Source organism: Papaver somniferum, chromosome 2, assembly GCF_003573695.1.
Source record: "Papaver somniferum cultivar HN1 chromosome 2, ASM357369v1, whole genome shotgun sequence".
Lineage (NCBI taxonomy): Eukaryota > Viridiplantae > Streptophyta > Magnoliopsida > Ranunculales > Papaveraceae > Papaver > Papaver somniferum.
In genome coordinates, this window is record NC_039359.1 from 66,521,269 (window position 1) to 66,549,264 (window position 27,996).

The 27,996-nt window shown below is 36.1% G+C and overlaps 3 protein-coding genes and 1 long non-coding RNA gene across 4 annotated transcripts; 1 reads left to right on the forward strand and 3 right to left on the reverse strand.

Annotated features, from left to right (window-relative positions):
- On the reverse strand, nucleotides 1-3,017 carry LOC113347905 (IAA-amino acid hydrolase ILR1-like 4). Its single transcript, XM_026591592.1, has 5 exons — nucleotides 2,544-3,017; nucleotides 2,302-2,427; nucleotides 1,015-1,329; nucleotides 655-783; nucleotides 1-581 (listed from the first exon to the last, which is right to left on the reverse strand). Exons 1-5 carry the CDS (start codon nucleotides 2,898-2,900, stop codon nucleotides 174-176), a joined length of 1,335 nt encoding a protein of 444 aa, XP_026447377.1. The 5' UTR covers nucleotides 2,901-3,017; the 3' UTR covers nucleotides 1-173.
- A 10,910-nt stretch (nucleotides 3,018-13,927) lies between these two features.
- LOC113347906 (IAA-amino acid hydrolase ILR1-like 4) lies at nucleotides 13,928-15,865 on the reverse strand. The gene is made up of 5 exons (XM_026591593.1): nucleotides 15,472-15,865; nucleotides 15,265-15,390; nucleotides 14,811-15,125; nucleotides 14,475-14,603; nucleotides 13,928-14,395 (listed from the first exon to the last, which is right to left on the reverse strand). Exons 1-5 carry the CDS (start codon nucleotides 15,826-15,828, stop codon nucleotides 13,982-13,984), a joined length of 1,341 nt encoding a protein of 446 aa, XP_026447378.1. The 5' UTR covers nucleotides 15,829-15,865; the 3' UTR covers nucleotides 13,928-13,981.
- Nucleotides 15,866-24,546: 8,681 nt separating this feature from the next.
- LOC113353442 lies at nucleotides 24,547-26,402 on the forward strand. The gene is made up of 6 exons (XR_003361289.1): nucleotides 24,547-24,606; nucleotides 24,772-24,800; nucleotides 25,127-25,220; nucleotides 25,328-25,417; nucleotides 25,522-25,668; nucleotides 25,874-26,402. It is a non-coding gene; the product is annotated as an uncharacterized LOC113353442 (long non-coding RNA).
- Nucleotides 26,403-26,903: 501 nt separating this feature from the next.
- LOC113351264 (purine permease 3-like) lies at nucleotides 26,904-27,709 on the reverse strand. Its single transcript, XM_026595281.1, has 2 exons — nucleotides 27,371-27,709; nucleotides 26,904-27,179 (listed from the first exon to the last, which is right to left on the reverse strand). Exons 1-2 carry the CDS (start codon nucleotides 27,707-27,709, stop codon nucleotides 26,904-26,906), a joined length of 615 nt encoding a protein of 204 aa, XP_026451066.1.
- Between the last annotated feature and the right edge of the window lie 287 nt (nucleotides 27,710-27,996).

The following is a 27,996-nucleotide window of genomic DNA, read 5'->3' on the forward strand; positions in this document are numbered from 1 at the left end:
TAACAGAGAAGATGAGAAGCTGCAATTAATATTATTGGTGACAACAATGTTCAGTTTCTATTAAGTCATGAGAAGCTCACCTAGTTGTAGAATTTTTAGCCACAGCCAAACTAAGAAAATCCAATATACACAAATTAGCATGGTCCTACGAAATGAGCCCACTATTGCTGCCATTATAACTCATCACGGATCTTTTCATCAAAGATATGAGATTTTGATTCGAATTCAAGGAGATAGCGACTAGCTAATGATGCATGTAGTGCTGCACCATAAGGAAGCACATCTTCATTGATAGTGAAATATGGTGAATGCACAGATGGGAATTCCCCAAGTGTTTCATTTTTCATTCCTATGAAAGAGAAGTATGCTGGTATCACTTCTGAGTAAAATGAGAAGTCTTCCGATCCCATTAATGGCTGCATGTTTTTGACGTTGGCAGTCCCCAGCATATCCCCTGCGACATTTTCAAAATGCTTATGTAATACTTTGTTGTTAGCAGTGACGGGGAAAAATATCTTATTCTCTGGATGGAAGTCCACTGTAGCATGGCATCTTTGAACAGCAGCCTGAGCCTTGATAACCTGTCACAGCGTAAGTTGAAGAGCATCAGTCCCTTGATTAAGAATAAGGATGAATTTGTAAAAATGGTTGTACCTCTTCAATTCGTTTCTTAAGTTGTTTAAAGCTTTCAGTAGAGAAGGCTCTAAAGGTGCCTCCAATGGTGACAGAATCTGGAATAACATTGAAAGCCCCACCTCCTTGGAATTTTCCAACTGTTACAACCTGAACAAAACAATGCTTGTTTATATCGACGGAGATGAAAATGGAGGTTGATACATAATTGGTACTCTCATTTGTTCAACAAGACATGTGTCCGACTTCTAGATGCAGTCATGATTCATGAAAATAAACAAATTGATGGATAAATGAGGAGGAGGAGGAGATATTCTATGGCTTCTGCATTAGACAAGTATATATGACTATTAACACGAAAACATAATGGAACGCAGATACCTGTGAATCCAGTGGATCAGCTTCACGTGAGACAAGGTGTTGCAAGCTAACAATTACACTTGATGCGGCTACAATTGGATCAATTGTATGCTGAGGGATTGCTGCATGACCCCCCTTTCCACTAATTACCGCCTCAAAAAAGCCACACCCAGCAAGAAGAGCCCCAGCTCTGGAAGCAACCGAGCCAATTGGCAGGTCAGCTGAGACGTGGAGCCCAAAGATAGCATCAATGTTGTCTAAGACTCCATCTTCTACCATTTTCTTTGCTCCCCCGGCTCCTTCCTCGGCTGGTTGAAAGACTAGGATAACAGTTCCCTGTCAAAAGCACAAACTGAAATCATGTAACGTTTTCAACCTAACAAAACTTAAGTGTATAATATGTTCAACCTCACTGTTTGAATTGTATCCAACCAGAATTTTACAAATAAAGCTACGTGAAGTTGCATAATGTCAAGAAATTAGCTATCCAACAGGATTAGCAAAGGTATGCAAAGTAGTTTTGGGTGGTCGAGAAAAATCTGTTTCATCTCAAGATGGAAGTGTGATTGAAGCCGAAGGAATAACTTTAGGAGGTAGGAAACTGGCCAGGAAAAATGTGAAAAAAGTAACCCACTGCGCACAGATATGAATTACATGTTAACGTACAACATTAAATCCCATAGAAGGATTTGAAGAATCCAGAAGGAAAACAAGACCAATTAGAGTAAGTTGGTACATCAAGGGTGGAAATCAAGAATAAGCCAGTTTTATAAGAAAACTCTAGATGTTGCAGTTGAATGAGGGAGTCGAAATTCTAAGCCTTGTGAAAGCTAAAAAATGTAGATATTTGACTGATTGATTTATATCATCGTAGGTCTTTCTCTTCCTACTTGCCTATCCAATAAACACATGTCATAAACACAGGTTGCAGGGAAGACAACTAAAAATCACTGGAAAGATACAGGACAAAGCAGTGTAAGACTAGCTTGGCATACTCCTGTTCCATTAATCTATTGCAACGAAGAAAATTAATGATAGCCGATACACAAGCAAATTGCCTAACATAACAAAAGAAAACATATACGGAGAGTATATACCATAACGAACTACCAATTGGAATTTGAAGCTGCCCAAAAGCAACATGTTGAACATGGTTAGCATATAGACCCACCAATAGGCAGTGTAATCATGAAAACATAATTCAATGTTTCTGAGCTAATAGATTATACTTATATAACAAAATACATTGATAACACAAACTCACAACATAACTGTAAGCAAAATACACACATACACCCAATTACAAACCTTCAATTCGTGGCGATGATCTTGAAGGATTTTTGCTGCACCAAGAAGCATTGCAACATGAGCATCATGTCCACAAGCGTGCATTTTTCCAGGAGCCTTACTTTTATGTTCCCACTCTACACTCTCCTGCAATAAATAACATACACAAATCCAATCAAACTCTATTCAGCATACACAAACACAATCAATTTTTGACCCAAAAAAAAAATAAAAAAAAATTTACAACCCAAAGACTAACTAACCTGCATAGCAAGAGCATCCATATCAGCTCTAATAGCAACAAATGGTGGTTTACCAGTACCAATCATACCTACTACACCAGTAACAGCAATTGGATGCTTATAAGCAATACCCATTTTATCTAATTCATTTCTAATCAATTTACTAGTCTCAAATTCTTCAAAACCAAGTTCTGGGTTCTCGTGAATTCTTCTTCTAACATCAACCATCCATTTAACAAGCTCTGGTTTCTTAGCATAGTTTAAGAAATTGGTTGGAATTTCTGATAATTCTGCTGAACTTAATGAATTTGATGATATGGGTTTTGACCAGAATAAGTTCAGAATCAAAATTGATGTGAAAACTTTCCAAATTCCCATGGTTTAGTTTGTTTGCTGTGTGATTTGAGTTTCAGTCTGAGATTGAGTTTGAGATTAAATATTCTCTGTTTCTATAAAAACCAAGTCTTTTAACGATTCGGGGGTGAGAGAATCGTTTTGGACGGAAAAGTCTGTTCATGAAACTCTTGTGCCCTTGTGTAAATAAGGCACGTGTAAACTGATGTTACCACACTGTGGGCCTGGGGTTTGATACTTTGATACGATGTGATTTGAGATCTGACCCGGCTCATACATGTGACTCGGAATTATTTGAGTGGGGTTTATTTTGTAGCTGACTCGCAAGCGCATATCTGACTAGAGTCTAACAAATTTGGAACTGTATTATTTTTATAATTTTTGAGTCGGATTCAAAAAAAAAAAACGGTCAGATTCAGACGAGTGAGAATAAACAAACAATCTGTAAATGTAGCATCACGCTGGTATCCTCTCAAATCTCAATACTCATAACATTGTCATCTAACACATGGACACGACACGCGTTTGCAAGGAAAACAAACAGATTAAAAGAATGGGTGGTCCATGACCATGATGGCATGATATTTACAAACAATCTAGCAAAGAACTCTACATACAGTAAGGTCCTCCATCAGTTCTGTTGGCTCTTTCTTCTTTCTATTTTTTTTTTATAAGAAAAAGAGAAGAGCAGCTCAACTGAGCTACCTACTCAAAGGATCCACAGGGTGACCATCTGGGCTATGACTAGCTCCAAGATGTCCCCTAACAATAAGATTAGAGTTATTACAGTTATCCATAAAGACATTGTTTGGGGTAAAATGTAAAGCTGACAAAAGTAACTGGAGATTGGAACATTTTCAGTTAAAGTTTTGAAGTAAAGGCGAGTGACTAGATAGCCTAGCTATGTTGGTTGTAGTAATGTTTTGGTGAGAGGCTAGTTTGATAAGCTTTCCTAAGACAAAATCAATTGCTTCAAAATTCCTGTCATTGTTTTGCATAAAGTTTCCTTGAAATCTTTCTTGGACTTGTATTTGGTAGCTTGTCTGGATGGCTTGTAACACTTCTTCTTCCTCTGCTGCAAAATCAATATTGGTCTTGCATTTCCTTACTCTAGTTCAGTACTAGATTAGCTCATCTGCTTGCTCTGTCTGCTCTACTGATACCAGTTGTAGTGTCTTTGATGTTCCTCGCTCCCATGCATTGACCTATGAAAGCCATTGCCAAAGAAACAAAGTTAGTATAAGATGGTAAATCACTATTAGTCATATTACTGTGAACTTCTGATATATGTATGCTAATAGTGATTCCAAATTTTTCATGGTTGTTTCTGATCATACTGCTAAGACTTGGGCTCTGATCATTAGAATTCTCTTGGTAATAGAGATTGTTTAGAATATGCTCAGGGTTGTGATTCACTCTAGAAAAGGTACATAGATTTTGAGTGATTTTCAGAGCAGTAGTAGCAGCAGTATGGCTTATGTTTCTGAAAACCAAATCACATCTAGCTTTCCAGATGTACCAACAGATAGTATCAAAGGTAGCATTCCAGCTAGCAATGGGATTATTAGGAAGAAAGCAACTGTTGAACCAATTATGAAAAGAAGTGTAGGCGTTGAAAAGTTGGCGGTTCTTCCCAAATAGAGTTTCCCAAACATCAGAGGCAGCTGGGAAAGTCAAGAGACCATGGGTGATGTCTTCCGGAGCATTCTTGCAGAGATTACATATGGGATCAATGTAGAGTATGATGCTAGATGACTTGGCATTAGTTGGCAGAATGTCATGCCCACATTTCCAAGTAAAGAGTTGAATAACTGGTGTTGTATCAAGTTTCCAGATTTGATCCCAAGGAGCTATAAGAATGTCATTAGCATACTTATCAGAGATTTGCTTGTCATATAAGTATTTGACAATAAATTTCCTTGTATGAGTTAAGCTCCATGTTATAGAGTCTTCAGTGCTAGAGTTATGATTTTTCTGGAATATGAGGTTTTGAATATCATGGGTGAACCAAAGGGTTAGGATGTCTGTGTCCCCCTCTCCATAGGTATTGAATAGTTGATTGACTGTTTTGAGGCTTGAGGGGGCAGTGGGTAGGTTTCTGGATTTTGTCAGGTAGGTTATGTATCCATCTATCCTCCCAAATATGAATATTTTTGCCACCCCCCATCTTCCAGATATAATACTTTTGAATGCATGCAATGCCTTCCAGGATTCCTTTCCATATCCAAGAGTCAGTAGTCTTTGGCTTGGTGTCCATTATATTGGCTCTTTCTTGTTCTCAAAATGACGTTATTCTAATTCTAAAAAAGAATCCTACATACAGTAATTACTATAAGAGTCCTTACAATTCATCGTGGACATTTCTTTTCGAGAAATAAGATAGCGCTTCGAATTCAAGTAGATATCTTGTAGCCAATAATGCATGTAATGATGCACCATGAGGGAGTACATCTTCATTGATAGTGAAGTAAGGGGAATGAGCAGTCTCAAATTTTTTAAGTAATTCGTTCTTCATCCCGAGAAAGTAAAAGTATCAAGGAAATGCTCGGAGAAAAATGAAAAATATTCTGATCCCATTATTGTTTTCATGTCTTCCACATTTTGGGTACCTAACATGTCTCCTGCTACATTTACGAAATGCTGATGCAGTACTCCATTGTTATAAGTTAAAGGGTAAAGGCTATCATCTGCAAAGAAATCGACAGTAGCATTGCATGTGTCGACCACAGCTTGTTCTACGATAACCTGTAACATTCGCGGTGGAAGAGAATTAATTATCAGCCAATGATAAAAGGTTAAAAATATAGTATATTAACAAGTCTAAAGTATGATTTTTAGTTTTACCTCTGGAATGACATCGAATACCCCATCTCCGTGGAATTTTGCAACTGTAACTAACTGTAAAACGCGTGTTAACATGAAACAGCTCATAAGAATACAAAACAATTACATAACTCCTGGGTACAAAATACATATTGTAAGAGTATTGCTCGGTCGAACTCGCATGCGTTGCTATCTCAAGCATGTTTGTCAATGTTAGTTATCAAAACTATAAGTCTTGATTTCTAGTCTACTATAGCTAAGGTCGCGGACTAGGATATAAAGTATAGTTGAGCTCAAGAACTCCACAACAATCATCATACAAGACGAAGGACTACTCAAGGAACTGGTGGATCTTCATCGACTAAAAGGTATGTAGATACTTGAAGTTATCTATCACTCAAAAGTCTATTTATCTCCTATCTTGAGACAAAAGTCGTTTTGCTATATAGACTTAGATTATACACATTTGGTATTTCGAGCCGATTTTATCTCGCCTATCTATATTTCAAAATATGTGTTGGTAAGCTTTGGCTTTAGCCAAGTTCATCTTTACCTAGTGACGAAAGTCATGTTATATTTCAATCACTTTGAAAATTGCTCTGACGAAAAATGGCTTGTGAATAAAAACTATATAACGTCCTCTGAGAATGTTTCAATGATTGAAATGAAAGTTTAGATTATATAACCATTGGAGGATATAAGCATTGTTGTGGAAAAACATATATGTATAAGTCCTTATTCCTTGAACTAAAGTTTGGGAACTTTGTTGATCAAGTGAACCGGAGTAGTGCGTGAGCTAAGTCCGCGAACCTAGTCCGCGAACTGGCGAAGTTCTCAAACCCGAGAATTTTTACTGGAGTTTGTGAACTCCATCCGGGAACTTAAGTCCGCGAACCCAGTACGTGAACTTGAGTAGGTTATATCTAAAAACGATGGTTATGAACTTATTCATATCAACTAAGGAATGCAATTGCAAACCGTGGATATATAGTTCATGAACCGATTCAAGTGAATCAAATCGTTTTTGCTTCAATTGTGTCTTGTGTAGTACATGAGATTTCCTTGCAATTGAACAACTCTCTAACTAGTTCATTTGAGTCATTTGAACTAGTTATGGTGAAGAAGAATATGGTTGATATGAAAGTGATCATATGGCTAACCATTTGGTTAACTATTGTTGAACCAGCTAATGTACAAGTTTGGGTACGGTTACACAAGCCCAGGAACGTGCATTTCATTTGTGTATAACAAGTTATGTTTTCGATCTAACGGTTGATAAGTATTAACTTGAAGCTAATCAGGTTTTCATTTAACGGTGAATATTGAATGCTTGTTACCAAGCTAACAGTAATGGCAAACCCTGATTTGAAAGACTATATAAGGGAGAAATCTAGCAACTGGGAAACCTATTCCCCACACATTCTATGTGATACGAGTTGTGCTAAGCTAGAGTCGATTCTCCTTTAACCTTTGGTTTCTTCTTCTAAACCATGTTAACGAGTTAAAGACTTCATTGATATTGTGAAGCCAGACCAATACTACTCCATGGAAATCATCATACAAGACGAAAGACTACTCAAGGAACTGGTGGATCTTCATCGACTAAAAGGTATGTGGAGACTTGAACTTATCTATCACTCAAAAGTCTATTTATCTCCAATATTGAGACGAAAGTCGTTTTGCTATATAGACTTAGATTATACACATTTGGTATTTCGAGCCGAGTTTATCTCGCCTATCTATTTCTAGAAATATGTGTTGGTAAAGCTTTCGCTTTATCCAAGTTCATCTTTACCTAGTGACGAAAGTCATGTTATGTTTTAATCACTTTGAAAATTGCTCTAACGAAAAATGGTTTGTGAATAACAACTATATAACGTCCTCTGAGAATGTTGAAATGATTGAAATGAGAGTTTAGACTATATAACCATTTGGAGGATATAAGAATTATTATGGAAACACATATATGTATAAGTCCTTATTGCTTGAACCGAATTTTGCAAACTTTGTTGATAAAGTGAACTGGAGAAATGTGTGAGCTAAGTTCGCGAAATCAGTCCGCGAACCCAGTCCGCGAACTGGCGAAGTTCTAAAATCCGAGAATTTCTGCTGGAGTTTGTGAACTCCATCCGGGAACTTAAGTCCTCGAATCCAGTCCGCGAACTTGAGTAGGTTATGTCTAAAAACGATGTTTAGTGAACTTATCTTTATAAACTAAGGAATGCGATTGCAAACCGTGGCTATAGAGTTCATGAACTGATTCATGTGAATCAAGTCGTTTTTGCTTCAATTGTGTCTTGTGTAGTACATATGATATCCTGGAAATTGAACAACTCTCTAACTAGTTCATTTGAGTCATTTGAACTAGTTATGGTGAAGAAGAATATGGTTGATATGAAAGTTATTATATGGATAACCATTTGGTTAACTATTATTGAACCAACTAATGTACAAGTTTGGGTATGCTTACACAAGCTCAGGAACGTGCATTTCTTTTGTGTATAACAAGATATGTTTTCGATCTAACGGTTGATAAATATTAGCTAGAATCTAAATCAGGTTTTCATGTAACGGTGAATATTGAATGCTTTGTTACCAAGCTAACATTGATTGCAAACCCTGATTTGAAAGACTATATAAGGGAGAACTTTAGCAACTGGGAAACCTAATCCCACACATTTTGTGTGATACTAGTTGTGCTAAGCTAGAGTCGATTCTCCTGTAACCTTTGGTTTCTTCTTCTAAAACAGGTTAACGACTTAAAGACTGCATTGGGATTGTGAAGCCAGACCGATACTACTTTTCTTATAGTTGTGTGATCTAATCTTGTTGTTTCTATCGTACGAGCACAACTGTAATAATTGGCTTGAGATTTCTATCTCCGATAGGCAAGATAAAAATTAATCACAAACATCTTCGTCTCATCGTTTGTGATTCCACAATATCTTTTTTCGCTGTGTCGATTAAGACTATTGTGAAGTGATTGATAATACTAGGCTGTTCTTCGGGAATATAAGACCGGTTTATCAATTAGTTCCTGTTCACCTTGATTTATCAAAAGATGGAACAAAACTCGTAGGTATATTCGTGGGAGACAGATTTATCTATTATCATAGACTTTTCTGTGTGATACAGATTTTTTATTAAAGCCTTCGACTTTGGGTCGTAGCAACTCTTGGTTGTGGGTGAGATCAGCTAAGGGAATCAAGTACATATCATCCTGCTAGGATCAGAGACGTAGGAGCATAACTGTACCTTGGATCAGTGTGAGATTGGTTGGGGTTCAACTACAGTCCAGACCGAAGTTAGTTTGGAGTAGGCTAGTGTTTGTAGCGGCTTAATACAGTGTGTGTTTAATCTGGACTAGGTCCCGGGGTTTTTCTGCATTTGCGGTTTCCTCGTTAACAAAATTTCTGGTGTCTGTGTTATTTCTTTTCCACATTATATTTGTTTATATAATTGAAATAATACACGTTGTGCGTTGTTCAATCAATTATAATATCCGACGTTTTGGTTGTTGATTTAAATTGATTGACACTTGGATATTGGTCTTTGGTACCATCCAAGTTATCTCTCTTTGATAAAAAAAACTCGCAGAATTCTATTTGCTTGAGTATAGATCAAATCGAGAGATTGAGATATAAACTCTTTGATATACTTTTTATCTAGATTGAGTCTGACTGTCTAGTTGATTCTCTAGAAAGTACATTGGAGTTTGTCCATACAGATTGCTAAGATAAATATTGGGTGTGGTTGTTAGACCCCCGCTTTTTCAACTTCTTATGAGAATTTATTCTTGTTTTTGAGAAGGATTACTAGAGTTTGGAATAGACATTATTGTGATTACACATAGCAATGTCTAACATTTTCATCTTCATGTTTTTAGGTTTATTTGTTTAAATCTAAAATTTTTGGAAGATGATTTTTGCAGTATTAATATTTATGGTTTTATATATTGCAATATTGTTATGGGATATGTGTGTTTACGTCCGTGAAGTTGATTTTCCCATACTTTGTCAAAAGTAAAGTCGTTCATGAGTTGATATGCATGTATTGATGAAAGAATGAACTGACTTTTGACAAATACAAAAGTTAAGCCTATTATGTCAATTTTTGATGGAAGATAGGTTAAAATATTTCTTTTTCAAGGATTATGTCTATTGAATGTCATTGTGCAAATGGTGATGGAAAATAGAATGAGTCCTTGCTTATTCCACGGTATAAGGTCGATCTCCGATCCACAATTTTTATGTACATATTGTGTTGTTCCATAAGGTGTCTTATGTTGAGCTCTATCGATTGAGTCATTGTTTTAACATAGTTGTTGTTCCATGAGATACTTTGTGTCGAGCATGACCGATTGAATTGATTACTTTTATGATTAGTTTAGTTGTGTATTTCGATTAGATTAATTATGAGTTTTCTTGTGATTAATCTAATTGAGTGTTTTTAAGTCTCCATAAGTTTACTTATGTTGAGCATGTTTGATTAAATTAATAATGGGCTCTCTTATGGTTAATTTAATTGCATATTTTGGATTCAAATTCATACTCATATGTGATTTGTTATGTCCAAAGAAATTCTTCTTTTATTTTTGAAATTAAGGTCGCTCTTGTTGTTCTTTCAAGAATGACATTTTACGGGGGAGAGTTCTTAATTGAACTTGTGCTTAATTGCGAAATCTTTGTGGGGAGTGCGGCTGTGAAATATTATAGGGATTAGCTTGTATCTTTATAGACTCCTTCATGAATGCATTTAGATTCGGCGCCTTTATGATTGCATCAAAATAAGATGATATATGATTTCATTTGGTCATGAAATGTCTCTTTCGGAAATTTCATTAGGATCTCGTTCTTGTACCTTTCCCAATTTTATTGACAAAAAGAGGGAGAATTAATATGTAGTTCACACTACAAATACATATGGTTTTCGGATCATTATGTAAGGGGGAGTGGTTTCCATGAGAGATGGAGTATTGACTAAGGGGAAGTGACATATAACCATAGTATTGTTGTTAAAGTTGTGATACAATTGAAATTTGACGTTGTGTAATGATACTATGGCATTGTATAACAACGATTGAGTACTCTTGTTTTCTCGTTGTTATAGCTACGGATTTTCAACAACGATGATGCTAAACTTACAACCTTTGGGATCATTGGAGTACTTGGAAGTGACGAAGATTTCGAGTAATGTTGAAGATTAGGCATGTTGAATAGGAGCTACAAAAGTTTATTTATATATTTTTTGTATTCCATATGTATTGAGAGTTTTGTCACTAAAATTGACAAAAAGGGAGATTGTTAGAGCATTGCTCGGTCGAACTCGCATGCGTTGCTATCTCAAGCATGTTTTTCAATGTTAGTGATCAAAACTATAAGTCTTGATTTCTAGTCTATTATAGATAAGGTCTCGAACTAGGATAGAAAATGTAGTTGAGCTCAAGAACTCCATGGCAATCATCATACAAGACGAAGGACTACTCAAGGAACTGGTGGATCTTCATCGACTAAAAGGTATGTGGAGACTTGAACTTATCTATCACTCAAAAGTCTATTTATCTCCTATCTTGTGACAAAAGTCGTTTTGCTATATAGACTTAGATTATACACATTTGGTATTTCGAGCCGAGTTTATCTCGCCTATCTATTTCTTAAAATATGTATTGGTAAGCTTTCCCTTTAACCAAGTTCATCTTTACCTAGTGACGAAAATCATGTTATGTTTCAATCACTTTGAAAATTGCTCTGACGAAAAATGGTTTGTGAATAACAACTATATAACGTCCTTTGAGAATGTCTCAATGATTGAAATGAGAGTTTAGATTATATAACTATTGGAGGATATAAACATTGTTGTGGAAACACATATATGTATAAGTCCTTATTCCTTGAACCAAAGTTTGCGAACTTTGTTGATCAAGTGAACCGGAGTAGTGCGTGAGCTAAGTCCGCGAACTGGCGAAGTTCTCAAACCCGAGAATTTCTGCTGGAGTTTGTGAACTCCATCCGGGAACTTAAGTCTGCGAACCCAGTCCGCGAACTTGAGTAGGTTATATCTAAAAACGATGATTGTGAACTTATTCATATTAACTAAGTAATGCAATTGCAAACCGTGGCTATGTAGTTCATGAAACGATTCAAGTGAATGAAATCGTTTTTGCTTCAATTGTGTCTTGTGTAGTACATGAAATTTCCTAGCAATTGAACAACTTTCTAAATAGTTCATTTGAGTCATTTGAACTAGTTATGGTGAAGAAGAGTATGGTTGATATGAAAGTGATCATATGGCTAACCATTTGGTTAACTATTGTTGAACCAACTAATGTACAAGTTTGGGTATTGTTACACAAGACTAGAAACGTGCATTTCATTTGTGTATAACAAGCTATGTTTTCGATCTAACGGTTGATAAATATTAGCTTGAATCTGATCAGGTTTTCATCTAACGGTGAATATTGAATGCTTTGTTACCAAGTTAACATTGATTGCAAACCCTGATTTGAAAGACTATATAAGGGAGAACTCTAGCAACTGGGAAACCTACTCCCCGCACATTATGTGTGATACTAGTTGTGCTAAGCTAGAGTCTATTCTCCTTTAACCTTTGGTTTCTTCTTCTAAAATAGGTTAACAACTTAAAGACTTCATTGAGATTGTGAAGCCAGACCGATACTACTTTTCTGTGTGATACAGATTTGTTTATTAAAGTCTTTGACTTTGGGTCGTAGGAACTCTTAGTCGTGGGTGAGATCAGCTAAGGGAATCAAGTACGTAGTATCCTGCTGGGATCAGAGTCGTAGGAGTATAAGTGTATAACTGTACCTTGAATCAGTGTGAGATTGGTTGGGTTTCAACTACTGTCCAGACCGAAGATAGTTTGAAGTAGGCTAGTGTTTGTAGCGCTTAATACAGTGTGTGTTCAATCTGGACTAGGTCCCGGGGTTTTTCTGCATTTGCGGTTTTCTCATTAACAAAATTCTGGTGTCTGTGTTATTTCTATTTCCGCATTATATTGTTTATCTTTATAAATGAAATATCACAGGTTGTGCGTTAGGTTCAATCAATTAGAATATTCAACCTTTGGTTGTTGATCTAAATTGATTGACACTTGGATATTGGTCTTTGGTACCATCCAAGTTATCTCTCTTTGATAAAGACTCGCATATTTTCTATTTGCTTGAGTATAGATCAAATCGAGAGATTGAGATATTAACTCTTTGATATACTTTTATCTAGAATGAGTCTGACTGTCTAGTTGATTCTCTAGAAAATATATTGGAATTTGTTCATACATATTGCTAAGCGCAATATTGAGCATGATTGTTAGACCCCGGCTTCTATCACATATGTACCCAAGCTAGGGTCATTGATTAGTATCTTATTAGATTGTCACTTGTCAACAACCAAAGACAACTCAAATTACTCGAAATTAAATATGAGAAGAGAGACCTTTGGTTTGAAGAAAAGTCTGATATGACTGGTGCAAACTCGTGTCCATGTGTTTCATTTCCCACTTGCTTGAAACAAGGGTTAGCAAGTGACAAGTTATCCATTTGGATTCAATGTCGACAAAAGAGATCCTGAATGGTTTGAAGAAAAGTCTGAAAAGAATCTTACATTTAGGACCTATCAAGCAAAAAACATTGAAAGAGGCAACTACCTGTGAGTCTAGAGGATCAGCGTCACGTGAAACAAGATGTTGCAAGCTAAGGATTATACTCGATGCAGCTAATATTGGGTCAATTGTATGTTGTGGGATTGCTGCATGACCCCCTTTCCACTAATCACTGCCTCAAAAATGCCACACCCAGCTAGCATTGATTGGAATTTTGCAAGCTCTGGTTTTTTAGCATAGTTTAAGAAATTGATTGGAATTTCTGATAATTCTGCTGGACTCGATGAATTTAAAGATATGGGTTTTGACAAGAATAAGTTCAGAATCAATACGGAAGTTAAAATTTTCCAAAATCCCATGTTTTTTTGTTTGTTTGCTGAGTGATTTGAGTTTGAAGATTCTCTGTTGTAGAAACAAGTTTTTAACGAATCCGTTGATTTGGAGGTGAGAGAATCGCTTTGAACACTGGATTGTACTCTTGTGTGTTGGATGAGAGTATCAATGTTGATATTGGAAATTTTATAAACGAATGGGATTTCATCATCTGTTTGTTGGATGGACCCACTCATTTATTTAATTGCAATGCAACATTTGGAACACCCTTTTGGCAACACAATTTTTGTTATTGTTGGAGAAAAAGTAATTATGGAAAGAGTTGGTAAAATTTACAATTCATCGTCTCCATTTCTTTCAGAGAGATGAGAGTCATGAGACAACGCTTCGAATTCAAGTAGATACCTAGTAGCCAATGATGCATGTAATGCTGCACCATAAGGAAGTACATCTTCGTTGATAGTGAAGTAAGGGGAATGTTGATTCTCAAATGTTCCAAGTGTATCATTCTTCATCCCGATATAGAAATAATATCCGGGAATCAGCTCGGAGAAAATTGAAAAATCCTCTGATCCCATTCTTGGTTTCATGACTTCCACTTTTTGGGTCCCTAACATATCCCCTGCTACATTTATGAAATGCTGATGGAGTATTTCATTGTTGTAAGTTACAGGGTAAAGGTTATCATCTGCGAAGAATTCGACAGTAGCATTGCATTTGTTGACTGAAGCTTGTGCAACGATTACCTGCCACACTCAGGGTGGAAGAGAATGGATGATAGAAAGTTAAGAATATAAATATCTACAAGTTTAAAGCAACATTTACCTCTTCAAGTCGATGCATGAGCTCTAAAAGGCTTTCTTTTGACAGGGCTCTGAAAGTGCCTCCAATGGTTACTGAATCTGGAACAACATCGAATGCATCACCTCCATGGAACTTTGTAACTGTCACTACCTGCAATTACATGATTCATGAGTATACAATACATATGTACCAAAATCAGGGTCATCGTTAGTTTTCCGGTTTAACATCTTATTGGTATTTGTCATTTTTCAGGAACCAAAGACAGATCAAAAGAGTTAAATGACTCCGTAGATGAATGAGAATTCATTGTCGACAAAAGAGACCTTGAATGGAAAAAATATTCAAAGACGCAAGTACCTGTGAGTCCAGTGGATCAGCTTCACGTGAAACAAGATGTTGCAAGCTAAGGACTACATTCGATGCAGCTAATATTGTGTCAATTGTATGCCGTGTGATTGTTGCATGAACCCCCTTTCCACTAATCACTGCCTCAAAAATGCCGCACCCAGCTAGGACAGGGCCAGGTCTGGAGGATACGGAGCCAGAAAGTATGGCAGCACTCACATGCAACCCGAAGATAGCATTGATGTTCTCCAATGCACCGTTTTCTATCATTCTCTTTGCACCCCCTGCCTCTTCTTCGGCAGGTTGGAAAAATAAGGCAACAGTTCCCTGTCGGAAGCATATTATAGTCTAATGCTGATTACACTAATTGCTCAAGAAACCAACTCATTTCTACGGTTAAAAAGACCAAACAACCCAAGATTAATATTGGAATGAGCAAGGCATATCTAGAAAACAACTGACATACCTTCAAATGCTGGCGATGATCTTGAAGAATTTTTGCAGCACCAAGAAGCATCGCAACATGAGCATCATGCCCACAAGCATGCATCTTTCCTGGGATTTTACTTTTGTGATCCCACTCCACCATCTCCTGAAAATATAACCCCCATCACAGAAAAATCTCATATACATAACCAAAAAAATGTTCTGAAATCAAAAATCAAAAGCAAACCTGCATAGGGAGAGCATCCATATCAGCTCTTAAAGCAACAAAAGGTGGTTCACCACTACCAACATAACCTATAACACCAGTAACAGCAATTGGGTGCTTAGAAACAATACCCATTTTATCCAGCTCTTCTCTAATCAACTTACTAGTTTCAAATTCTTCAAAACCAAGTTCTGGGTTCTCATGAATTCTTCTTCTAACATCAACCATCCATTTAACATGCTCTGGTTTTTGTGCATAGATTAAGAAATTGGTTGGAATTTCTGATAGTTCTGCTGAACTCAATGAATAAATGGATATTGGCAGAAGCCAAAACAAAGTAAAAATCAAAATCACAGACACTAATTTGCGGAAACCCATTGAGGAAAAAATCTCTGCAAATTCAATGAGTGTTTGGATAAAGAAAAGTTGGGAATTTTATGATTAAAGTGGGAGAGCGTGCCACCGTGAAGCAAATTGGTGTGGGACCCACTAGAAAGTTAATTTTGGATATATGGGCCTAAAGGCCCTTAACCCGTTATTCAAATCGGCTTGTAGGGGTTTAAGGGAACTTGAAAGTTCAATCTCCCTCCCGATTCAGAAAGTGTGAATTTGGAAGAAAGGTTGAAATCATTTTTGATTCAAGTTTCAACTTCAAAATGAATTTAGAATCCTTGATGGGATTGTTTACAAAAGGAAAGAATCAAGCGATATTTTACGTTTGGTACCAGTGTAAACACATGATTTGAACCGAGAGCCGAGGACAGTAATGGGGGCTTTGGATATAAACCAAAGCCACCATTGGCAGGGACGGGTCACCATGCACGATGACGTAGTATGAGTGGGTTGTTTCAAAGGCGGCTTGTCTCGAAGATGATAATCAATGGGTGTCTAGATAACCCCAGCTGTAATAGTACATGTGTACGGCTAATAATAGAAGACTTACTAGAAAATGTGTTAGGATACACGTGTACGGTACTTACATGTCAGCTTTGCCTATATAAGGAGAGAATTCTCCCAGAAATGGTTAAAGTTCTCCAAATAATGGTATTGTGTACTGGGATTAGTTTCCTTATTACCCTGTAATAATTTAAGGGTGTTTACATTTGACGACTTCACTAGGGGACTAGTCCTCGGTACCAATATAATTCTGATGAAGTCCTCGACTACAGGCAACTTAAACAACACAGGTTCGGAACCTTCCGTTAAAGAGGCAGGAGGACCAATGGCAGCATCGGGCGTCAATGGAACGTTAGTTTTGGATATATGGGCCTTAACCCGTTATTCAAATCGGCTTGCAAAATATTCCAAATTTTGAAGCAAAGAATTTAATCTTAGGGTGCGTTTGGCACTGGTGGAGTTGAGGGCGGACTGGAGTTAGTTTTGGATATATGGGCCTTAACCCGTTATTCAAATCGGCTTGCAAAATATTCCAAATTTTGAAGCAAAGAATTTAATCTTAGGGTGCGTTTGGCACTGGTGGAGTTGAGGGCGGACTGGAGTTGAAGGGCGGAGTTGGAGGAGGGAGTTCAAAATACCATGTAAATGTAATGCTGTGGGACCCACTTTAAGAGTTTTCGTTTTTTAATCGGATATGGGTCTTAATCCGAAATCGGTTATTTATTTATTTTTGGGAAAATTAGGCTAAGGCCCGACCCATGGATTACCCATAATATCAAGCCCTTAATTAAAAGAAGTTTAAATCTAGGCCCCGAAATATTAAAAGACTTTGATACCCTTATGCATATTGTCAGGCCCATAATTAAATAAAATTTAAATTCAGACCCAAAATTATTAAAATAATTTAACTCAACAGTTACACGTGTAAGCAGAAGTTACACATGCGTATAACATGTGTATCTACAAGTTACACATGCATATAAATGTTCATCTCAACAGTTACACGCCAAAAAGAAACATATATTCAGTTGTTATTGAAATAATAATTTCATTTACAATAATTCTATGTTTATTGGTTACATATGGGCATGCAATGACTACAATAGTTTCTCCGAGATTGAAAACATGAGGGCAAATACAAAATGATTGTTGTTTTTAGTCAACCAGTCATCTGGGTATACTCCTAATGCTCCAAAGATATACCTGCAAGAGTATCAGGATGGTCGAAAAGGTTATCAGCTGAATAGCCAAACAAAACACACTAGAATCTGAATATTCATTTTCTGGCTGGAAAACCATAGTAACTGAGATAATAAATTATGCACCAACTAACCAATGTCAAGAATGACAATACGACAACTGTGGGGACAAAAATCCTAGCAACCTGTATGAGACATGCAGATAATGAGAATAGTAAAGTCACATAGTTACAATTACAACACTACTTCAATATTGTAGAAGATAAAGCAAAAAAATTTAGCATGAGACATTTCATAGATTAAATATGTATAAAAGTAAGCACCATAAGTAACTGTTTCATTGATACTTACAAAATCAACAAATTTCTGAACAGGATCTTTGGACATTTGGGCTGTCTCAACCAGACAAATAATCTGGCTCAAAACAATGTTGACTAGCATGTGTAACTACCAACTACACATCCAATTAGCATGTGTAACTAGTAGCTACACATCCATATAGCACTCGTAAAGTCAGAAGGCTCGTGTACCTGGCACATACAATTTATAGTTTAATCTTATTAGATTGTGCATCTTATTATACAATTTACAGTATCATCCAATCTGCATGATATCTCATTCCGTAAGAGCTTGCACAAACAAAAACGTATACTTTTTATCCTATCCAATTAGCATATGTATCTATAAGATACACATTTGGTTAGCATGTGTAACTAGTAGCTACACATCCATTTAGCTTGTGTAACTAGAAGCTACACAATTAATTATCATGTGTAACTAGTAGCTACACACCCATTTAGCTTGCCAAGTTAGTGAATTTCGTCACATAAAGTTCAGAAAATTTAAAATATTTCAATCAAAGATAAGCATATTGCATCAGTTTTGACCTAAGAGTACTCATGGAGAATATATAGTAGCTAAGATACTTTAAAGAGATGATACTTATATTCGACGTGATTCATTATGTAGCCACAGATGTTGATGAGATTATTAGTCGTTATATTAAGCTAGTACTCATTGTAAATCGACAAAGTCGTCATCACTAATGGATGTTCAGTTGAGAACTTAAACTGATATCGCAGAAAAAAGCATACCTCAAGTATTTGATGTACTCTTCAGTTTCTAAGGTGCCAAATTCTTGTTGTACAAGAGCAGCAGCAACTAAAACCAGTTGGAACACTGTGATAACCTGTTGGCCCAAAATGCAAAAGAGAAAAAAAAATCAATTCAACTTGCTAAATAATGATAACTCAAGGAGAAGTCAAGCAGACTGTTGAACAATACTAAGGCAGATCTTAATTCTTACATTGAAATACTGTTAATTAATGTTAGACCATCGATATGGGCATAATTGCTAGACCGTTGATAAGGACATCAAATGCGAACCGCACAACCCCAAGTAAGCAAATTTATATTATTTTCCTTTTGAAATGTATAGTTTGAGAGAAGAATCATCTATACATGGCAGATATACATCACTAAATACATGTGTAATCAGCAATTACGCATCCAACATGCAAGTGTAACCAGCAATTACACATCCTAAAAACATGTGTAACTAGCAGATACACATGCTAGAAAGCATGTGTAACTAGTAGATACACATGCTTATAGCCACACAATTTCATCAAAAGAAATTTAAGATACAAGAAAGGTTTTAGAAAGCGGACCAATTCCATCCAAAGTTCACCCCTGCACAGACAAAAGAAACAATGGCATAAGTACCAAAAGATACTAATTGAAGAGGTAAAAAATTACTGGAAGTACAATCAGAAGATGTTTTAATGATACTTGAAAGTTGAAAAGAACATTTCTAGTGGTTTTGAAACACTGGATGGTATTCTCTATATTTTCTAATTCGGTGGTGTAAGCATGCATTAGATCAATGAGTAAATGAATGACTACGCAACATATGCCAAAGTAGATCTGCAAGGAGTTTTAGATTGCTTGCCTTTGTGTCAGTGAACTTGATAAAGAAGCGAGATTTGGACAGAGATCTTGTCTTCGAGAATTGTTGCACTCAGTTTCTTGTTTACATTGGCATTACCACCTCCTATAGATTTAGCTCACCAAAATCGTTGTTCTCTTCAGATAGGGACTGATCCTTTTAGTAGAACCATAACATACTGCGAATTAACATAAAAACCTCAGTTGGCAAACATGGAAAGAGTTCGCAAGACAAGGCAAGTCCACTAGTACGAAACTTAGTGCAAAAAATGTAAGAAAATGAAATATATATAACATACACATTATATCCCAGCATGTGTAACTAGCGGTTACACATCGATATATCTTGTGTAACTAGTGGTTACACATCCATATAGCTTGTGTAATTACTAGTTACACATACATATAACTACTGAAATACATTCGCAAAAAAAAATGAAATTATGAGTTGTAACTTTCATACCATCTGGATGAGGCTCAACAATCCTCAAAGGAAACTTAATATAGTTGTATGGATACAATAGCCTATAATCTACAACAGCCGAGTAGATTCTCAATTTCAAAGCTTAGCGTTAATAATAAGATTCACCGAAAAAGCATGAAATATAGCAGAAAGTACAATTACAAGGACATTAATTATTATTTCACTTCACACCATGAGTATTGGGATATTAAAAATGGAACTGAGCAGTACACGTCCTAGTGGTAGCAATACAACTATCAAAGATGAACTAAAGAGGAGAAACATTATCCATGCCAGAAAGACCAACAACACAACACGAAGTACAAAGCCATAACTACCTAAGAGGTAAGATATACATTTGGAAATACCAAAACTTCATACATATGGAAGATATAACAATGTCAGCTACCTATGAGGTAATATATACAACATTCACAGGGATATCAAATAGTTACCAAGTGAAAGATGGGTTTGAGCCGTAGTAAGCCTTACCAGATGAATAATCCGGAAGTTACACATTTACTCGCGGAGGATCTGGACATTGTGTAATTAATGATGTGGTTGAAATAGTACTATTATGCATTCAAATATCCTTGTACACATTATGATCAATAACTATATGAATTTTCCTTCATCATAATCAGGAACCTTGAGAACTGATTCTGAAATAGGAAAGGGATTCTTCATTAGTTATAGTAAATCATAGGTTGGAAACCTTCTGTTTTCTTTATAAATATACGAAACACCAAATGCATATCAAATCCTTTAGGTCAAAATTCAAAAGAACATCGAATAAGAAAATTTTGATAGTTAATAGAGATTAAGTTGCGTTGATTACAAACCTAGAGTTTGATTTTCAATCAGGAAAGTGTTATTATATTAGGTGCATTTTCATTAGTTGTTGTAAAAGCTGAAGATGAATGACGACGATTTCATATCTGTTGTGGTTGAAGATCTTCTTAATTCCATTGTTAAACCTGCACAACAAGCAATCATTAAGGTTAGAACACACATGAGAAACAACAAAGTAGAAGAAATTACAACTTAAAAGAACCGTGAAGAAGATGAAAGAAGAAATTGATGAGATGAAACAATAACCAGTTATAGAAGATTTCTGAATAGATGAGAGATAAAGAAGATCTGACGAAGCTGCAATTTCAGATTCATAAGGAAATTCTAGAGTCAACAATTTTTAGATCCAGGAGGAAAAACCTAAATGTTCAAAAAAAAAGTGAAATCACCTGATTCAAGACAAATCTGGTTGTTCTTCTTCGATGCTTGAATCAATCAATACAAAAATTAAAAGCTAATCGAACAAATAAAGACGAAAACCTAACCTGAAATAACTTGGAACCAACTCAAAACTTAGATTCAAATCAATCGATTGAGTGAATGATTTGAGTTTGTAGATTAATTTATCATTAGTTGTATAATATATGGAATCAAATCGATTCAATCCTCTAAATCGATTGCACGTAGAAGAAACAAAAAAAAAATCGCCTGGAGCTCTGGAAGTTTCTGAAAGAGAAAAGAAAAATGAATCTGATTTCCTGATTCTGTTTCTAATATAACTAGGTATATATCTGAGGGTTAGTTTTGGTACTTTAGTTCTTTTTTATGACGTCATCGACCAGGGAAATTTCAAAACCTGGCCCCAATATTAAAAGTTCTGGGCCTAAAAATATCAAAATCTGAAAGTACGGAGTTGACAATGGATGATCCATTTAGTGGGGCTTCTATATATTGAACCCATATAGAAGGGGGTTCTAATATTTTTCACTTTATTTTTTGGTTGTTCTTTTTCCATCTGGCCTCTTTTCTATCGGCCATTAAAAAAATATACCAAATTGAAGCTGAGCAAGAAATAATCTTCTGATAGGGGTTTAAGGTACTCCATAGTAAGTCTTTCCATCACCACCGCCATCAATATCACATGCTAGACTAGAAGATCCTCACTACTGCCACCCTGGGTTGCACCAATACCGCCACGGGTGTCCGCCACACCCGTGTTTCCGTGTGTCCAATACGGCAAATTTAAAAAACCATGATACGGCGCCACACCGGTAGGCATAAATATCGTTAATTTTTAAAGATATGTAAACATATAAACATGGCATAATTTCAATGTCGATTCAAAATATATAACAAAAGTTCAATTAGATTTTTAGTTTTGATCTTATACTTGCAAAAAGCTTATAAAAAAAGCATGAAGTGATCATGTATACCAGTGGCAGTGGTACTTACAAAAAAGTCATACAAAAAAACCCCTTGCTTTTTAATTAGCAACAGATGACCCTTAACCCTTGAATAAGATCCCTTAAAAGGTTTTGAACAAAACTTGCATTCCATATCCCAATTTCCGCCCCCACTTTTACTCCTACAGAGTTTGTTAACATACTTCCATAATGGTGCATCTAAGTTTTCTGACATTACTACAACAACAAAAGACTAAGTAGCTTAGCTTGTTTACCGGTGCTAGTACAGATTCATGAGTGATGGAATATGGTGAAGAAGAAGAAGAAGAAGAAGAATAGAGATTGATTTTTTATGGAACACAACAAATAGATCTGGTTTTTCAGATTTCATCTCAGTCAAAGATATTTATTATCTTTGGAACCATCGATTGCTAATATGTGCCGACGATGACAACCACACAGCTGTAATATGGGCTAACATACACGTTTTACCAAGTTTTACCTCCCTTGAAAGTAGGTGATCGTTACAACAAATAGATCCTGCCGTATTTTTGGAGTATTGCCGTATGTGGCTGTGTCCATACGGCCGGACACACGATACGGCGACCCAATGGGCGTATTGGTGCAACCCAGCTGAGTGCCACCATCTTGGTAATTTTCAATCACTTATTTTATTATCAATTCTTAGTTTCAAATTCTCTCTTTTAATTAGTTTATTACAATATGGGTTATGTTTGTTTTGTGTAATTGATTTACGGGTTACTATCAAAATCTTATATTTATGCATTTTTTTTTCTTTAGTTTCTCAATGACATCAATGGTGTAAAAGAGTCACCATTGTTTATATGTGAAGAATAGTTTCTCCTTTTTTTTCTCTTTAGTTTGATGAAATTCCTCTGGAAGTTTTTTTTTCTTTTCATGGCTGTGTTCATATACGTCGGTATAATTTGGTTAATTCATGCTGATTTTGTTAGAAAGGATTCACATTTACTTATTCTCTCATAAATTATAATCAACTGAAGATGAAGGATTTTCTGATATTGCAATTAGTTTAGTGAAACAAGAGATTTTGTTAATTATGTATACAACATTCAGGTGATTGAGATTGATTTGATACTTTACTTCTCATTTGTAATGAGGAACTTTAGCTTTAACTGCTGTTTTTATTGAAGAAATGATATCATTGAGGAGAGTATACTTCTTCATCTTTGTTTCATGTTTTTTATCTAAGCGTTTAACATTTTGTTGTTTTTCTTTTAAGCTTGATGGATTCAGAAAATGTGAATTTGGAAAAAAGACTGAAATATTTTTGATTCAACTGCAAAATGAGTTTAGAATCCTTGATAGTATTGTTTCCAAAGGAAAGAATCAGCATAGAAGATGTTTCTACTTTCAATATATCATGAAGGTGAGGAGGGATGTGAAACTTTTGTTATCAGCTGGGTTACAAGAGATGTTGGATTTCTTGTTTCAATTTATCAATGAAAAGAAACCTGCGAGGACAGTCAATCTTAATTTCTTTTTTTTTCTTGATTAACAGAATAATCTTAACAATGTCAGCTATTAGCTTTATCACCTTGCAAAGAATCAACTGCATCTTCCCTTTCCATTCTTCAATTTGACGTAATGGAAGTATAATAGCAAGAAAGATCCTAATTGATGATGAAAACGACCAAGAAGATTGCATTATTTAGGTACATGACTGAATAAATTGTTGAATGGCGTGTTATTGACTTATAGACCACCATCAATGCACGCAATGATATTACTGTAGTAAGCATTAGGCTATTTCAAAAGGTGATCCAAAGAGAACCCAGTGAATTGATACACTTTATCACATAGGTTAGTTTGATAAGGGGAGAAGCTTAAAGATACTAAGAGGGGTGTAAAAGCACCTTTTCTGAGTGTCCAAGAATATCTGTACGGTCACAAATGTAGATACATGCCAGATTCAAACCCAATTTAGATCTGGAAAACAGTTCTAATTAGATATGCAATCTTAACATGTATCACACAAGTTTAAGGAAGACTAAAGGTATTACACTTGTGTGCTCCTAATGTTAATCAACTTTCAACCAAGAGTGATGCGTCCATCGGAAGGAATCCGAAAACTTTCAAGAATTAGTTAGCATGTGTCAAGGGATAGACTAAGTAAATATCACTTGAAACAGTCTCTGGAAAATGGATGTTGGTGTCCTGAGTTCGAAAACTCTCAGACTCAGGTCATGGATGTCATGACGGGATAGTTTGAGCTTATCCATGCGTTTCTTTACTGTCAGAATAGATTTCAGCTTTTTTTTTGTGTATGTGTCTGTGTCTTTGACTCTTTGTGTTTTCATCAATTTATTGGACCTGCTTGTTGCTGTGATCTTTCAGTTTAAAGAGGAGAAAATCTAACACTGAAAAGTATAATTACCAAGAGCGGCTTTTGGGAGTTGCACGTTTATTATCGCAGGTGGACTCTTGTTGATTTTCTTTTCTTGATTTTTTTGTTTTTGGTACTTTTGTCTTACATTGTCATTGGTCTCTTTTGTGTGGACTTTTTTCCATGAAGCACTTGTTCTGAGAGTATGTATATGTCTATCTATCATATCCTGATAGTACCTCTTAACTATGGCAGATGGTTGAACCTATGGTGAAGGCAGCTATGTATCCTTTGGCTTGTAAAAATGTTTGCTTAATTTGATTTTGTTTGATTTTGAAACGTTATGTTGATTTATCGTCTTATACATCTAAATTCAGGTACTCTATACACTTGTCAGGTTTTCTTCCTTCTTATGGGGAAGAAACTGTGTATAAACCAAGCTTTAAGTAAAACCCAACAAAACTTTGTGGTAAAGTTATATTTTGGGAATTAGAACTTCTCCACACCATGGGATTTCAGCTGTATTTGATTCAAAAATTGCTAGATTTTCAGTGTTTCAATGTGGAAATGAGTCAACAAATTGCACCAGGGTTCCTTAACTGTTGTGTAGTGAGATATCATCCTTACTTGCTCGATCTTTTTTCATGGGATTCTCCATGACAATTCTGGCCATACTTGGACGCCTGAGGGTTCTGGTCCAGCAAGTACAATACCCAATCTCCTTATATAAAATCATTTGTGTTGTTTTAGTTGCAAGAAATATATGCTTATTGTTTGTGTGGACACTTTCTTTCTGCTTCATTGTCGACAGATATTACTTGATGTAGTTTCGGTTTACAACATGATTTCATCTATCTCTCAAAAGGAGCACTCTGTAAAACTAAATCGACAAGGAATTGAGGTATCTTTTCCTTACCCATTAAGGGAACCCTCTAGGTTAAAAAGTTGCGCCCTATTCCCCTAAGGATTTCATCAATGTTATAAACTTTGTTTTAACTGGTGCAGGTCATCAGGCACTGGAGTGTATCTGGGAAAAAGATAAGTTTGTTTTGCTTGAGAAAGTGAATAAAATTGAGATCAACAAGCGAGAAGCGGATCTGCAATTATCAAATATAAAATATCAGACTGTAGAAGCATTCCTGGGACTTGGAGGTGAGAAACTTAAGCTTTTGATCCGGCAAAGTTTGTTTCACCGCTTATTTTTTGTTTAAATGGAATGATTGTGCTATACGTTTCTTGTGTTCAGTGTGGGTTTGTTCTATCCTTTTGCTAAGGGATCTAGCTGGTGAGCAGTGGCCCCACTGATCCTTTCTAGACCATTTAAGCATCTGTGTCTCCATTTTTTTCGCATGTGTAGATGATGAACCTGGTTACAAGAAGATGGACACAGATAACTCCATTGAAGAGCACCCAGACCCTATAAACATCTACGGACGCGAAGTTGGTGAATCTTCAGAACAACCTATGGATGTCAGTAGTATGAGCGCAAAAGTTGAAGTCCAAGAGTCTCTCATTAATGAAGGCAATGAAAGTAATGAAAATTCATTTGACAAGAGTTCGGGCACTGATAAAGACGATGTTGCTAGTCCAAGTCCAAAATCTCCACAACCTCGAATAGAATTGAAGAGAAAGGTAGCATTTATTTCAATTGGGAAGCTGAAAGTACCCCAAACAAGTGAAAGCAGCTTGCTTAATAATGTGCTAACTACTAATTTGCTTGCCACCAAAGCTAGTGAAGAAAAAGACCCATTTTCAGCCTGCTCACTGGTGGTAGTGTAAAGGATACTCTTTTCTAAATTTAGCAGGATATTTGAGCATGATTTTTTTAAGTATGCCAAGTCCATTCTGCTTGCAGTCATCTAGTTAATGTGCTTTATTTATGGAAAATTATCTCGTCTCTATTTCTTTCTTTTTATTCATAATTTTTCTTATGCCCTTGATTATCAGAAAATGCTAGAGAACACAACTTGGTAGGTAGGTAACTAATCTCCCACGGCGATGTGGTGTGCTTTCGGCCGTCTGTTCTCCTGGTTAGCCACATTCATCCCAAATGGGTTATTTATGTAGGGCAGAGCACCATAGATCTGCTCCTTATTGATCATAAAGCCCATTTAATATTACATGAAATGAAAGTCAAGAGAAAAAACATACAAAAACTTGTTCCATGTGCAATGTACAGTTTATGGTTTTTCCTGATCATTTAGGCCTCATTTTTTACTTCATAAATATTCTCAGAAGTTTCTCTACTGAGAATATTTATAATGGCGATGTGTTGTGTTTTCAATTGTTAATTGTTCGTTCTCCTTAGCCCACATTCAGCCCAATGGGTTTCCCCTTAAAGCCATTTAATAATACAAAAACTTACATTTAGGCTTCATTTTTTTACTTCACAGATTCTCAGGAGTTTCTTTACTCACAACCTTATGCAGCATCTTGTATTCTCCATAGAAATATGAACAGAAACCCCGGAGACATAACGCCAATGCCATTCCTTTTAGACCTGTGAACTGCTCGTGGTAAAATATGACGGCTGCAACTTGCGTGAATGGGATGGGGACTGATGTGAATATACCATTGAAAAGAGCACTCGTGTATAGAATCACACCAAGGAATCCCATAGTCATCAATTGAAATGTAAATGCTGTGAAGAACAGCATGATAGTCTGTGAAATGAATCGAAATTTTAAATCTATATTAACTTGCAAAAACGGCGCGTAGAAATGAAAGAAAATCAACACCCCTAGTTCACGGCCTTTTAGAGCCCCTGCATGAGTTACAGTTTTATGGAAGCGGTTCAGAGCCCCTGCGATAGTTGTATATACACGTTTATACATACATAGTTAGTTGTATGTACCTGAAAATCCTTGTTTATTAGCACCCCGATGATGTTCAAGGAATTTGCAGATATCGCAAGAGTGATTTGGAACTGCAACAAAGTAGAGTAAGTAATACTTCTAGTTGCTTTACTGAAAGCAAGCTCAATCATAGGCATGATAAGGCCACTTAAAGCAGCAGAAGCAAGCGTCATAAGAAATCCTATGAAGTAATGAGTTTTTGATACCCCAACTGGTCGATCACCGTGGCTGTTAATACCAACGAGACCGATCCAAGTGTCATTATACTGAGCAAGCTTGCATTTAGATGGAAGAACGTTTTCAAAACATTTCCAAATGAACAGCTGAACCTTATGCATGACACTAGTGCCCCATAGTTTTTTATAGAGGGGGTATTAGGATTGACAGCGGCAGGACTGGAGGAACTAGAAGTGTTACTAGTAGTTGTTCTATAAACAGACTTAACTGTAAGTGAGTCATTCTCAGTGTGTATGGCAGTTATCAGCTGTAAAGGAATATTAGTCTGTCTTGGCCAGAGATTAGGATTCTAGTTTTTAAGATTTTCTGGCAGTTGTCAGCTGTAAAGAAAGATTCTATGAGGCTAACATTCCAACTATGAGTATCATGATCAATGAACTTATAATTA

Bases quoted from the DNA above. Each gene is read 5' to 3' on its own strand.
- LOC113347905 (XM_026591592.1), bottom strand. From the start codon at position 2,900: ATGGGAATTTGGAAAGTTTTCACATCAATTTTGATTCTGAACTTATTC. The intron at 1,330-2,301 runs GTTTGTAATTGG...TGCTTTTGACAG, and splicing joins ATCATCGCCACGAATTGAAG to GGAACTGTTATCCTAGTCTT. The intron at 582-654 runs GTACAACCATTT...ACGCTGTGACAG, and splicing joins TTAAGAAACGAATTGAAGAG to GTTATCAAGGCTCAGGCTGC.
- LOC113351264 (XM_026595281.1), bottom strand. From the start codon at position 27,709: ATGCATAAGGTTCAGCTGTTCATTTGGAAATGTTTTGAAAACGTTCTT. The intron at 27,180-27,370 runs GTACATACAACT...TTCATTTCACAG, and splicing joins TAATAAACAAGGATTTTCAG to ACTATCATGCTGTTCTTCAC.
- LOC113347906 (XM_026591593.1), bottom strand. From the start codon at position 15,828: ATGGGTTTCCGCAAATTAGTGTCTGTGATTTTGATTTTTACTTTGTTT. The intron at 14,604-14,810 runs GTACTTGCGTCT...ATGTAATTGCAG, and splicing joins CTGATCCACTGGACTCACAG to GTAGTGACAGTTACAAAGTT. The intron at 14,396-14,474 runs GTAAATGTTGCT...TGAGTGTGGCAG, and splicing joins TCATGCATCGACTTGAAGAG to GTAATCGTTGCACAAGCTTC.